General features: G+C 51.6%; 1 protein-coding gene across 7 annotated transcripts in view; it reads left to right on the top strand.

The window, feature by feature from the left end:
* Positions 1–12563, top strand: part of col16a1 (collagen, type XVI, alpha 1) — a 636201-nt gene that overhangs the window by 430053 nt on the left and 193585 nt on the right. For all 7 annotated transcript variants that reach the window (XM_085962342.1, XM_085962338.1, XM_085962337.1 and 4 more), the window contains 2 exons: positions 4452–4505; positions 7709–7777. In XM_085962342.1, the coding sequence (XP_085818468.1) occupies positions 4452–4505; positions 7709–7777 (123 nt within the window). The remainder of the gene's footprint in view (positions 1–4451; positions 4506–7708; positions 7778–12563) is intronic.

Here is a 12563-nt window from a genome sequence, read left to right as displayed (position 1 = left end):
TGTTTGATGGGACAGTGTAGAGGGAGCTTTACTCTGTATCGAACCCGTGCTATACCTGCCCTGGGAGTGTTTGATGGGACAGTGTAGAGGGAGCTTTACTCTGTATCTAACCCGTGCTGCACCTGCCCTGGGAGTGTTTGATGGGACAGTGTAGAGGGAGCTTTACTCTGTATCTAACCCGTGCTGTACCTGCCCTGGGAGTGTTTGATGGGACAGTGCAGAGGGAGCTTTACTATGCATCTAACCAATGCTGTACCTGCCCTGAGAGTGTTTGATGGGACAGTGTAGAGGGAGCTTTACTCTGTATCTAACCCATGCTTTAACTGCCAAGGGAGTGTTTGATGGGACAGTGTAGAGGTAGCTTTACTCTATATCTAACCCGTGCTTTACCTGCCCAGGGAGTGTTTGATGGGACAGTGCAGAGGGAGCTTTACTCTGTATCTAACCTGTGCTGTACCTTCCCTGCGAGTGTTTGATGGGACAGCGTAGAGGGAGCTTTGCTCTGTATCTAACCCATGCTGTACCTGCCCTGGGAGTTTTTGATGGGACAATGCAGAGGAAGCTTTACTCTGTATCTAACCCGTGCTGTACCTGCCCTGGGAGTGGTTGATGGGACAGTGTAGAGGGAGCTTTACTCTGTATCTAACCCATGCTGTACCTGCCCTGGGAGTGTTGGACGGGACAGTGTAGAGGGAGCATTACTCTGTGTCGAACCCATGCTGTACCTGCCCTAGGAGTGTTTGATGGGACAGTGTAGAGGAACTTTACTCTGTATCTAACCCGTACTGTACCTGCCCTGGGAGTGTTTGATGGGACAATGTAGAGGGAGCTTTACTCTGTATCTAACCCGTGCTGTACCTGCCCTGGGAGTGTTTGATGGGACAGTGCAGAGGGAGCTTTACTATGCATCTAACCCATGCTGTACCTGCCCTGGGAGTGCTTGGTGGGACAGTGCAGAGGGAGCTTTACTCTGTATCTAACCCGTGCTGTACCTGCCCTGGGAGTGTTTGATGGGACAGTGTAGAGGGAGCTTTACTCTGTATCTAACCTGTGCTGTACCTGCCCTGGGAGTGTTTGATGGGACAGTGTAGAGGGAGCTTTACTCTGTATCTAACCTGTGCTGCACCTGTCCTGAGAGTGTTTGATGGGACAGTGTAGAGGGACCTTTACTCTGCATCTAACCCATGCTTTAACTGCCAAGGGAGTGTTTGATGGGACAGTGTAGAGGTAGCTTTACTCTATATCTAACCCGTGCTGTACCTGCCCAGGGAGTGTTTGATGGGACAGTGCAGAGGGAGCTTTACTCTGTATCTAACCTGTGCTGTACCTTCCCTGCGAGTGTTTGATGGGACAGTTTAGAGGGAGCTTTGCTCTGTATCTAACCCATGCTGTACCTGCCCTGGGAGTTTTTGACGGGACAATGTAGAGGAAGCTTTACTCTGTATCTAACCCGTGCTGTACCTGCCCTGGGAGTGTTGTACAGTGCAGAGGGAGCTTTACTCTGTATCGAACCCATGCTGTACCTGCCCTGGGAGTGTTTGATGGGACAGTGTAGAGGGAGCTTTACACTGTATCTAACCCGTACTGTACCTGCCCTGGGAGTGTTTGATGGGACAGTGTAGAGGGAGCATTAGTCTGTATCTAACCCATGCTGTACCTGCCCTGGGAGTGTTTGATGGGACAGTGTAGAGGGAGCTTTACTCTGTATCGAACCCGTGCTATACCTGCCCTGGGAGTGTTTGATGGGACAGTGTAGAGGGAGCTTTACTCTGTATCTAACCCGTGCTGCACCTGCCCTGGGAGTGTTTGATGGGACAGTGTAGAGGGAGCTTTACTCTGTATCTAACCCGTGCTGTACCTGCCCTGGGAGTGTTTGATGGGACAGTGCAGAGGGAGCTTTACTATGCATCTAACCAATGCTGTACCTGCCCTGGGAGTGTTTGATGGGACAGTGCAGAGGGAGCTTTACTCTGTATCTAACCCGTGCTGTACCTGCCCTGGGAGTGTATGATGGGACAGTGTAGAGGGAGCTTTACTCTGTATCTAACCTGTGCTGTACCTGCCCTGGGAGTGTTTGATGGGACAGTGTAGAGGGAGCTTTCCTCTGTATCTAACCTGTGCTGCACCTGTCCTGAGAGTGTTTGATGGGACAGTGTAGAGGGAGCTTTACTGTGTATCTAACCCATGCTTTAACTGCCAAGGGAGTGTTTGATGGGACAGTGTAGAGGTAGCTTTACTCTATATCTAACCCGTGCTTTACCTGCCCAGGGAGTGTTTGATGGGACAGTGCAGAGGGAGCTTTACTCTGTATCTAACCTGTGCTGTACCTTCCCTGCGAGTGTTTGATGGGACAGCGTAGAGGGAGCTTTGCTCTGTATCTAACCCATGCTGTACCTGCCCTGGGAGTTTTTGATGGGACAATGCAGAGGAAGCTTTACTCTGTATCTAACCTGTGCTGTACCTGCCCTGGGAGTGGTTGATGGGACAGTGTAGAGGGAGCTTTACTCTGTATCTAACCCATGCTGTACCTGCCCTGGGAGTGTTGGACGGGACAGTGTAGAGGGAGCATTACTCTGTATCGAACCCATGCTGTACCTGCCCTAGGAGTGTTTGATGGGACAGTGCAGAGGGAGCTTTACTATGCATCTAACCCATGCTGTACCTGCCCTGGGAGTGCTTGGTGGGACAGTGCAGAGGGAGCTTTACTCTGTATCTAACCCGTGCTGTACCTGCCCTGGGAGTGTTTGATGGGACAGTGTAGAGGGAGCTTTACTCTGTATCTAACCTGTGCTGTACCTGCCCTGGGAGTGTTTGATGGGACAGTGTAGAGGGAGCTTTACTCTGTATCTAACCTGTGCTGCACCTGTGCTGAGAGTGTTTGATGGGACAGTGTAGAGGGACCTTTACTCTGTATCTAACCCATGCTTTAACTGCCAAGGGAGTGTTTGATGGGACAGTGCAGAGGTAGCTTTACTCTATATCTAACCCGTGCTGTACCTGCCCAGGGAGTGTTTGATGGGACAGTGCAGAGGGAGCTTTACTCTGTATCTAACCTGTGCTGTACCTTCCCTGCGAGTGTTTGATGGGACAGTTTAGAGGGAGCCTTGCTCTGTATCTAACCCATGCTGTACTTGCCCTGGGAGTTTTTGATGGGACAATGTAGAGGAAGCTTTACTCTGTATCTAACCCGTGCTGTACCTGCCCTGGGAGTGTTTGATGGGACAGTGTAGAGGGAGCTTTACTCTGTATCTAACCCGTGCTGTACCTGCCCTGTGAGTGTTTGATGGGACAGTGCAGAGGGAGCTTTACTCTGTATCGAACCCATGCTGTACCTGCCCTGGGAGTGTTTGATGGGACAGTGTAGAGGGAGCTTTACACTGTATCTAACCCGTACTGTACCTGCCCTGGGAGTGTTTGATGGGACAGTGTAGAGGGAGCTTTACTCTGTATCTAAGCCGTGCTGTACCTGCCCTGGGAGTGTTTGATGGGACAGTGTAGAGGGAGCTTTACTCTGTATCTAACCCATGCTGTACCTGCCCTGGGATAGTTTGATGGGACAATGTAGAGGCAGTTTTACTCTGTATCCAACCCATGCTGTACCTGCCCTGGGAGAGTTTGAAGGGACAGTGTTGAGGTAGCTTTACTCTATATCTAACCCGTGCTGTTCCTGCCCTGGGAGTGTTTGATGGGACAGTGTAGAGGGAGCTTTGCTCTGTATCTAACCCGTGCTGTACCTGCCCTGGGAGTGTTTGATGGGACAGTGTAGAGGGAGCTTTACTCTGTATCTAACCCATGCTGTACCTGCCCTGGGAGAGTTTGATGGGACAGTGTAGAGGGAGCTTTACTCTGTTTCTAACCTGTGCTGTGCCTTCCCTGGGAGTGTTTGATCAGAGAGTGTAGAGGGAGCTTTTCTCTGTATCTAACCTGTGCTGTACCTTCCCTGGGAGTGTTTGATGGGACAATGTAGAGGCAGCTTTACTCTGTATCTAACCCATGCTGTACCTTCCCTGGGAGTTTTTGATGGGACAATGTAGAGGAAGCTTTACTCTGTATCTAAACCATGCTGTACCTGCCCTGGCAGTGTTTGATGGGACAGTTTAGAGGGAGCTTTACTCTTTATCTAACATGCTGACACCAGGTGATATGTGTCTGTTGTCCTTACACCTTAGTTAATTCACAGTGGTTGTGCTTCTGAATATTCAAGTTTCAAAATAGATGAACGAAAGGTGGTGCTGGACTGGCAGTGAGGCAATGCCAATGGGTGTGAGGTGACTGGCCTTGATTAACCCACGCCTGCAGCATCCTCAGTCCAGAACCTTCCACCACTTGCACTGCTGTCGGTTCACCAGGGAGCTGGGCCTTCGCTGCACATTAACTCCCCTTTCACCTCCAGGAGCAGCCTGACCCTGTCCTTTGTACAGACACTTCCTAACCTTTGTGCTTCTCTGCAGGGTACAGGAGGAGTCCACGGGACACCAGGATCTGAAGGGCCGAAGGGCAGCAAAGTAAGTGTCTCCCATTGATTCTACCTTTCAAGAAACAGCTCCCCTTCCCCATTCTCACGTTTGTTCACTGCTAGATTTACATTGAAGTTCTTGGCCGTGAAAGTCAATGATCGCAGAGCAGTATGGCCAGAGTGGGTCCCCCAGAGCAGGACCCCGGTCACAGCAGGAACCCCAGCGCGGGACACCCGGTCAGAGTGTAACCCCAATCAGAGTGGGTCCCCCAGATCAGGACCCCGGGGCAGAGTGGGACCCCCAGCGCGGGTCACCCGTTCAGAGTGTAACCCCGATCAGAGTGGAAATCCCAGAGCAGGACCCCCAGCGTGGGACACCCAGTCAGAGTGGAACCCCCAGTCAGAGTGGAACCCCGAGCAGAGCGGAACCCCTAGAGCAGGACCCCCAGTCAGAGTGGGACCCCTAGTCAGAGCGGGACCCCTAGTCAGAGCGGGACCCCCAGTCAGAGCGGAGCCCCAGTCAGAGCGGAGCCTCAGTCAGAGCGGGACCCCAGTCAGAGCGGGAGCCCCAGTCAGAGAGGACCCTCAGAGCGGACCCCCAGTCAACAGGACCCCCAGTCAGAGCGGGAGCCCCAGTGAGTGCGGGCCCTCAGAGCAGGACCCCCAGTCAGAGCAGGACCCCCAGTCAGAGCAGGACCCCCAGTCAGAGCGGACCCCCAGTCAGAGTGGGCCCTCAGAGCGGACCCCCAGTCAGAGTGGGCCCTCAGAGCGGACCCCCAGTCAGAGCGGGACCCCCAGTCAGAGCGGGACCCCCAGTCAGAGCGGACCCCCAGTCAGAGCGGGACCCCCAGTCAGAGCAGGGCCCCCAGTCAGAGCGGGCACTCAGAGTGGACCCCCAGTCAGCGTGGGCCCTCAGAGCGGACACGCCACTAGCGGAGGATATGAACACTGGCCCAGAGGGCGGAGTCTGACTAGTTTAAGTAGCCGGGGCCGGCGGCCCGTTCTTGTACTGGTGCAGCAGAGGCACCCGCAGGACTGCCCGGCAGAGGATCGCAGTGGCGCGATCCTGCCCCGTAGACCCTGTCCCAAAATGTCGACTGACTTTCTCGAAGGGAAACGTGGGCCTTAGCTTTGAGCTAATCGATCCCACCCGGGATCTGGTGCGAGGAACCTTCACTGGGGCCTTTGAAAGGTCGGTTGCTGAACCTCCACCTGGCTTCTGCTGGCCCACTGTGGGCAGATGGGGTCTTGGGAATACCCCACGTCATCCCTCCAAAGCTGCCCTCTGGAGTTGTGGGGGTAAAAAAATGCTCACCCATTAGTCACAGCCAGAGCATCTCCAGCAACGGCTTCTCTTCCCACCCCCGCACTGATACCTCCATGCTCCCCTTTGGCCTTTCCTTCTACTCATCTATATGCTGCCCCTCGGCGACATCATCATAAAACATGGGGTCAGCTTTTCCATCTCCCCCAATGGTACCCAGCTCTACCTCACCACCACCTCTCCCGACCCCGCCACTACCTCTCTGCTCTCAGACTGCTTGTCCGACATCCAGCCCTGATTGAGCTGCAATATCCTCCAATTAAACATTGGGAAGACCAGTCATCATCATCCTTGGCCCCCGCCACAAACTCCTTACCCTCACCACTGATTCCATTCCCCTCCCTCAGGCTGACCCAGACAGTTCGCAACCTTGGCGTCCTATTTCTGACCCCATATCCTCTCCATCACAAAGTCTGCCTATTTCCACCTCTGTAATAGCATCGGTCTCTGACCCTGCTTCAGCTCATCGGCTGCTCAAACTTCATCCATGCTTTTGTCACCACTAAAACGTGACTATTCCAATTCTCTCCTGACTGGTCTCCTACTTTGCACCCTCCATAAACTTCAGGTCATCCAACACTCTGCTGCCCATGCGCTAACTCGCACCAAGTTCCATTCACCCATCACCCCTGTGCTCACGGACATACATTGGCTCCCAGTCCCCCAATATCTCCAATTTAAAATTCTCAACCTCGTGTTCAACGCCCTCCATGGCCTCGCCACTCCCTATCTCTGTAACATCCTACAACCCGACGAGAACTCTATTTGTATAACTCTGTCTTCCTGCGCATCACCCGTCTCTTTGGCCCCTCCAATGGCGGCCGTGCCTTCAGCCACGTCGACCCCACACTCTGGAATTCCCTCCCTAAACCTGTTTGCCTCTCTCTCCATCGTTAATGCCCTCCTTAAAACCCACCTCTTTGGCCAAGCTTTTGACCTTCCCTCCTAACATCTCCTCCTTGGACTTGGTCCATTTTTCTGATTGCGCCTTTGTGAAGGGATTTGGGACATTTTCCTGTTAAAGACACGATCTAAATGCAAGTTGTTGCTGCCCTGGGAGCGTTTGATGTGACAGTGTAGGGGGAGCTTTACTCTGTATCTAACCCATGCTGTACCTGCCCTGGGTGTGTGTGATGGGACAGTGTAGAGGAAGATTTACTCTGTGTCTAATCCATGCTGTACCTGCTGTGGGAGTGTTTGATGGGACAGTGTAGAGGGAGCTTTACTCTGTATCTAACCCATGCTGTACCTGCCCTGGGCGTGTGTGATGGGACAGTGTAGAGGAAGATTTACTCTGTATCTAACCCATGCTGTACCTGCCCTGGGAGTGTTTGATGGGACAGTGTAGAGGGAGCTTTACTCTGTATCTAACCCATGCTGTACCTGCCCTGGGAGTGTTTGATGGGACAGTGTAGAGGGAGCTTTACTCTGTATCTATCCCATGCTGTACCTGCCCTGGGAGTGTTTGGTGGGACAGTGTAGAGGGAGCTTTACTCTGTATCTAACCCATGCTGTACCTGCCCTGGGAGTGTTTGATGGGACAGTGTAGAGGGAGCTTTACTCTGTATCTAACCCGTGCTGTACCTGCCCTGGGAGTGTTTGATGGGACAGTGTAGAGGGAGCTTTACTCTGTATCAAACCCGTGCTGTACCTGCCCTGGGAGTGTTTCATGGGACAGTGTAGAGGGAGCTTTACTCTGTATCTAACCCGTGCTGTACCTGCCCTGGGAGTGTTTCATGGGACAGTGTAGAGGGAGCTCTACTCTGTGTCTAACCCGTGCTGTACCTACAGCGGCTTTTACAGAGGCTTAGTGGGCAGGTCGCCAGGCTTCCGATGGTGGGAGCAAGATAACTTTCAAAGAAAAACTAGAGGCAAAATGTAACAAATTATTTAAAACTGACGTTTCCAATGTTTTGTTTGTGTTTTAGGGACAAGCCGGAGAACACGGGATCCCAGGTCACCCGGGGGCCCCTGGTGTGGGGTCACCTGGGATAAGGGTAAGTGCCCTCTACTCACTTAGACCTCGCTCGCTCTGAGCCGCCCCCTTCATCCAAGGGTGAGCTCGCTGTCACTCCTCTGAGCAGGCAGTGCCTTACAGATCCAATGAGGGGCAATCAAAGAGGGAGAGCATCCCGATTCTCCACACCTCCCCTTAAGGTGCTGTGAGTAACGTGGGGAGAATAACGATAAAATACCCCAAGGAAACAAAGGCCTGAAATGTGGGGCATTGGGCCGTCCTTCTGGGGCCCAACCCATGACATAAAATCGATCTGCTGCCTGTAGGAGTCACGCGTGAAATGAGTTTGGCACAGAGTCAATCGAGAGCGTGGAGGCATGAACAGCACCAGGGAATAGGCCGTGGTACCAACCTGACACACAGGCCTGCTCCGGGAACAGACAGAAAACGCATTGCGCCGCATTAGGGGCACCTTTCTGAGGGCTGAGAATGAGGTTAATTGTTGAGGCAGAGTTAGAGGGAGCTTATCCCTACATCCATCATAAGCTGTACCGGCCCTGGGAGTGTTTGATGGGACAGTGTTGAGGGAGCTTTACTCTGTATCTAACCCCGTGCTGTACCTGCCCTGGGAGTGTTTGATGGGACAGTGTAGAGGGAGCTTTACTCTGTATCTAACCCCGTGCTGTACCTGCCCTGGGAGTGTTTGATGGGACAGTGTAGAGGGAGCTTTACTCTGTATCTAACCCGTGCTGTACCTGCCCTGGGAGTGTTTGATGGGACAGTGTAGAGGGAGCTTTACTCTGTATCTAACCCCGTGCTGTACCTGCCCTGGGAGTGTTTGATGGGACAGTGTAGAGGGAGCTTTACTCTGCATCTAACCTGTGCTGCACCTGCCCTGGGAGTGTTTGATGGAACAGTGTAGAGGGAGCTTTACTCTGTATCTAACCCGTGCTGTACCTGCCCTGGGAGTGTTTGATGGGACAGTGTAGAGGGAGCTTTATAGAGTCATAGAGTCATAGAGTTTTACAGCACAGAAAGAGGCCCTTCGGCCCATCGTGTCTGTGCCGCCCATCAATCCCTGTCCAGTCTAATCCCATTTTCCAGCATTTGGTCCATAGCCTTGTATGCAATGGCATTTCAAGTGCTCATCCAAATGCTTCTTGAATGTTGTGAGAGTTCCTGCCTCTACCACCCTTTCAGGCATTGAGTTCCACATTCCAACCACCCTCTGGGTGAAAAAGTTCCTCCTCAAATCCCCTCTAAATCTCCTGCCCCTTACCCTGAATCTATGCCCCCTTGTTATTGACCCCCCCACTAAGGGGAAAAGTTCCGCTTTATCTACCCTATCTATGCCCCTCATCATTTTGTACACCTCAATCAGGTCCCCCCTCAGCCTTCTCTGCTCCAAGGAAAACAACCCCAGCCTGTCCAGCCTCTCTTCATAGCTGAGGCGCTCCATCCCAGGTAACATCCTGGTGAATCTTCTCTGCACCCTCTCCAAAGCAATCACATCCTTCCTATAGTGAGGCGACCAGAACTGCACACAGTACTCCAGCTGTGGCCTCACCAGCGTTTTGTACAGCTCCATCATAACCTCCCTGCTCTTATATTCTATGCCTCGGCTAATGAAGGCAAGTATCCCATATGCCTTTTTAACCACCTTATCTACCTGCTCCGCTGCCTTCAGGGATCTATGTACATGTACACCAAGGTCCCCCTGACCCTCTGTACTTCCTAGGGTCCTACCACTCATTGTGTATTCCCTTGCCTTATTTGTCCGTCCAAAATGCATCACCTCGCACTTTTCAGGGTTAAATTCCATTTGCCACTTTTCCGCCCATCTGACCAACCCGTTTATATCGTCCTGTAGCCGGAGGCTTTCCTCCTCGCAATTTACCACCCCACCAATTTTCGTGTCATCTGCGAACTTACTGATCATACCTTTTACATTCTCATCCAAATCATTTATGTAGATCACGAACAACAAGGGACCCAGCACCGATCCCTGAGGTACCCCACTGGACACAGGCTTCCAGTCACAAAAGCAACCTTCAACCATCACCCTCTGCCTCCTGCCACTCAGCCAGTTTAGGATCCAAAGCGCCAAGGCACCCTGGATCCCATGGGCTCTTACCTTCTTAACCAGTCTCCTATGCGGGACTTTGTCAAAAGCTTTACTGAAGTCCATGTAAACCACATCCACAGCATTTCCCTCATCCACCCCACTAGTCACCCCCTCGAAAAATTCAATCAGATTTGTCAGACATGATTTACCCTTGACAAAGCCATGCTGACTATCCCCGATTAATCCTTGCCTCTCCAAGTGGAGATTAATTTTGTCCCTCAGAATTTTTTCCAATAATTTCCCCACCACAGATGTTAGACTCACTGGCCTGTAATTCCCTGGTTTATCCCTGCTACCCTTCTTGAATAATGGTACTACGTTAGCTGTTCTCCAGTCTTCTGGTACATCCCCTGTGGCCAGAGAGGTTCTGAAAATTAGTGTCAGAGCCCCTGCAATCTCCTCCTTTGCCTCCCACAGCAGCCTGGGATACATCTCGTCCGGGCCTGGGGATTTATCCACTTTTTGGCCTGCTAAAACCGCTAGCACCTCCTCCCTCTCGATGCTAATATGTTCAAGTATGTCACAGTCCCCTTGCCCGATATCTATGTCTGCATCGTCTTTCTCCATAGTGAACACAGATGCAAAAAATTCATTTAAAACCCCGCCTACATCCTCTGGCTCTACACACAGATTGCCACTTTGGTCCCTAATGGGCCCTACCCTTTCCCTGGTTATCCTCTTGCCCTTAATATACTTATAAAACATCTTAGGATTTTCCTTTATTTTGCTCGCCAGTGTTATTTCATGGCCCCTCCTCGCCCTCCTAATTTCTTTTTTAAGTATGCCCCTGCACTTTTTATACTCCTCTAGGGCTTCCTCCGTCTTTAGTCTTTTGTAACTGCCAAAAGCCCCCCTTTTATTTCTAATGCATTTTTGTATATCCCTTGTCATCCAAGGTTCCCTTTGCTTGTTGGTCCCACCCTTGACCTTTACAGGAACATGTTGGCGTTGTACTCTCTCAATTTCCCTTCTGAAAGTCTCCCATTGTTTTGATGTGGATTTTCCTATAAGCAGCTGCTCCCAGTCCACTTTGGCCAGATCCTGCCTTATCATATTAAAATCGGCCTTCCCCCAATTTAGAACCCTTATTTCCGGGCCGTCTTTGTCTTTTTCCATGACCACCTTAAATCTCATCGAATTATGGTCACTGTCGCCAAAATGCTCCCCTACTGACACTTCCACCACTTGCCCGGCTACATTCCCCAGAATTAGGTCCAGTACCGCCCCCTCTCTTGTAGGACTTTCTACATGTTGGCTCAAAAAGCTCTCCTGGATGCACTTTAAGAATTCTGCACCCTCTAAGCCTTTCACACTCTGACTGTCCCAATTTATATTGGGGAAGTTGAAATCCCCCACTATTATTACCCTATTATTTTCGCACTTTTCTGAGATTTGCCTACATATCTGTTCCTCTATCTCCCCCTGACTGTTTGGGGGCCTATAGTACACTCCCAGCAAAGTGCTTGCCCCCTTTTTGTTTTTAAGTTCTACCCATATGGCCTCATTAGAGGAACCCGCTAATATATCATCCCTCCTTACAGCAGTAATTGACTCCTTAATTAATATTGCAACACCCCCTCCCCTATTACACCCCCCTCTGTCTCACCTGAAGATTCTATACCCCGGAATATTGAGCTGCCAGTCCTGACCCTCCCTCAACCATGTCTCCGTGATAGCAACAATATCGTACTCCCATGTGTTCAACAACAACTTCAGTTCATCCACCTTATTTGCAAGACTCCTTGCATTAAAATAAATGCCTTCCAGCCCTGCCATATTCTCTTTTGCCTTCACATATTTGCTCTGCCTTCCCAGCTGAATTGTTTTTCCCTCTGTATTTGGCCATAAATCACCCCCTACTATAGCTCCACTCTGTACCCCAACCCCCTGCCAAGTTAGTTTAAACCCTCCCCAGCAGTGCTAGCAAACCTCCCCGCAAGGATATTGGTTCCCCTCTGGTTCAGGTGTAAACCGTCCGACTTGTACAAGTCCCACCTTTCCCAGAAGCAGACCCAGTGATCCAGGAAACTAAAGCCCTCCCCCCTGCACCATCCCTTTAGCCACGCATTCATCTGTTCTATCTTCCTATTCCTATACTTACTAGCACGTGGCACCGGGAGTAATCCAGAGATTACAACCTTTGAGGTCCTGCTCCTTAATCCTTCACCTAGCTCCCTAAATTCTTGCTGCAGGACCTCATCCCTCTTTTTACCTATGTCGTTGGTACCAATGTGGACCACGACCACTGGCTGTTCACCCTCCCCCTCCAGAATGCCCTGCAGCCGCTCAGTGACATCCTTGACCCTGGCACCAGGGAGGCAACAAACCATCCTGGATTCACGTCTACGGCCACAGAAACGCCTATCTGTTCCCCTTACTATAGAATCCCCTACCACTATTGCTCTCCCACTCTTTTTCCCCCCTTCCTGGGCAGCAGGAGCACCCCCAGTGCCAGGAAGTTGGCTGCTGCTGCCTTCCCCTGGTGAGTCATCCCCCTCAACAGTATCCAAAGCGGTATACTTGTTTGAAAGGGGGATGTCCGCAGGGGTTCCCTGCACTACCTGCCTGCCTTTGTTGCTCCGCCTGATGGTCACCCCCTGTGCTGCCCTACCCTGAGGCGTGCACAACTCGCTAAACGTGTTATCCACGAGCCTTTCAGCATCGCGCACGCTCCAAAATTCATCCACCCGCAGCTCGAGCG

The sequence above is a fragment of the Somniosus microcephalus genome, chromosome 20 (genome assembly GCF_052327205.1).
Source record: "Somniosus microcephalus isolate GS21.2 chromosome 20, FLI_Smic_1.0, whole genome shotgun sequence".
In the NCBI taxonomy this organism is placed as follows: domain Eukaryota; kingdom Metazoa; phylum Chordata; class Chondrichthyes; order Squaliformes; family Somniosidae; genus Somniosus; species Somniosus microcephalus.
The sequence above is the reverse complement of the archived record's forward strand: the minus strand, read 5'-3'. Positions and strand labels throughout refer to the sequence as shown.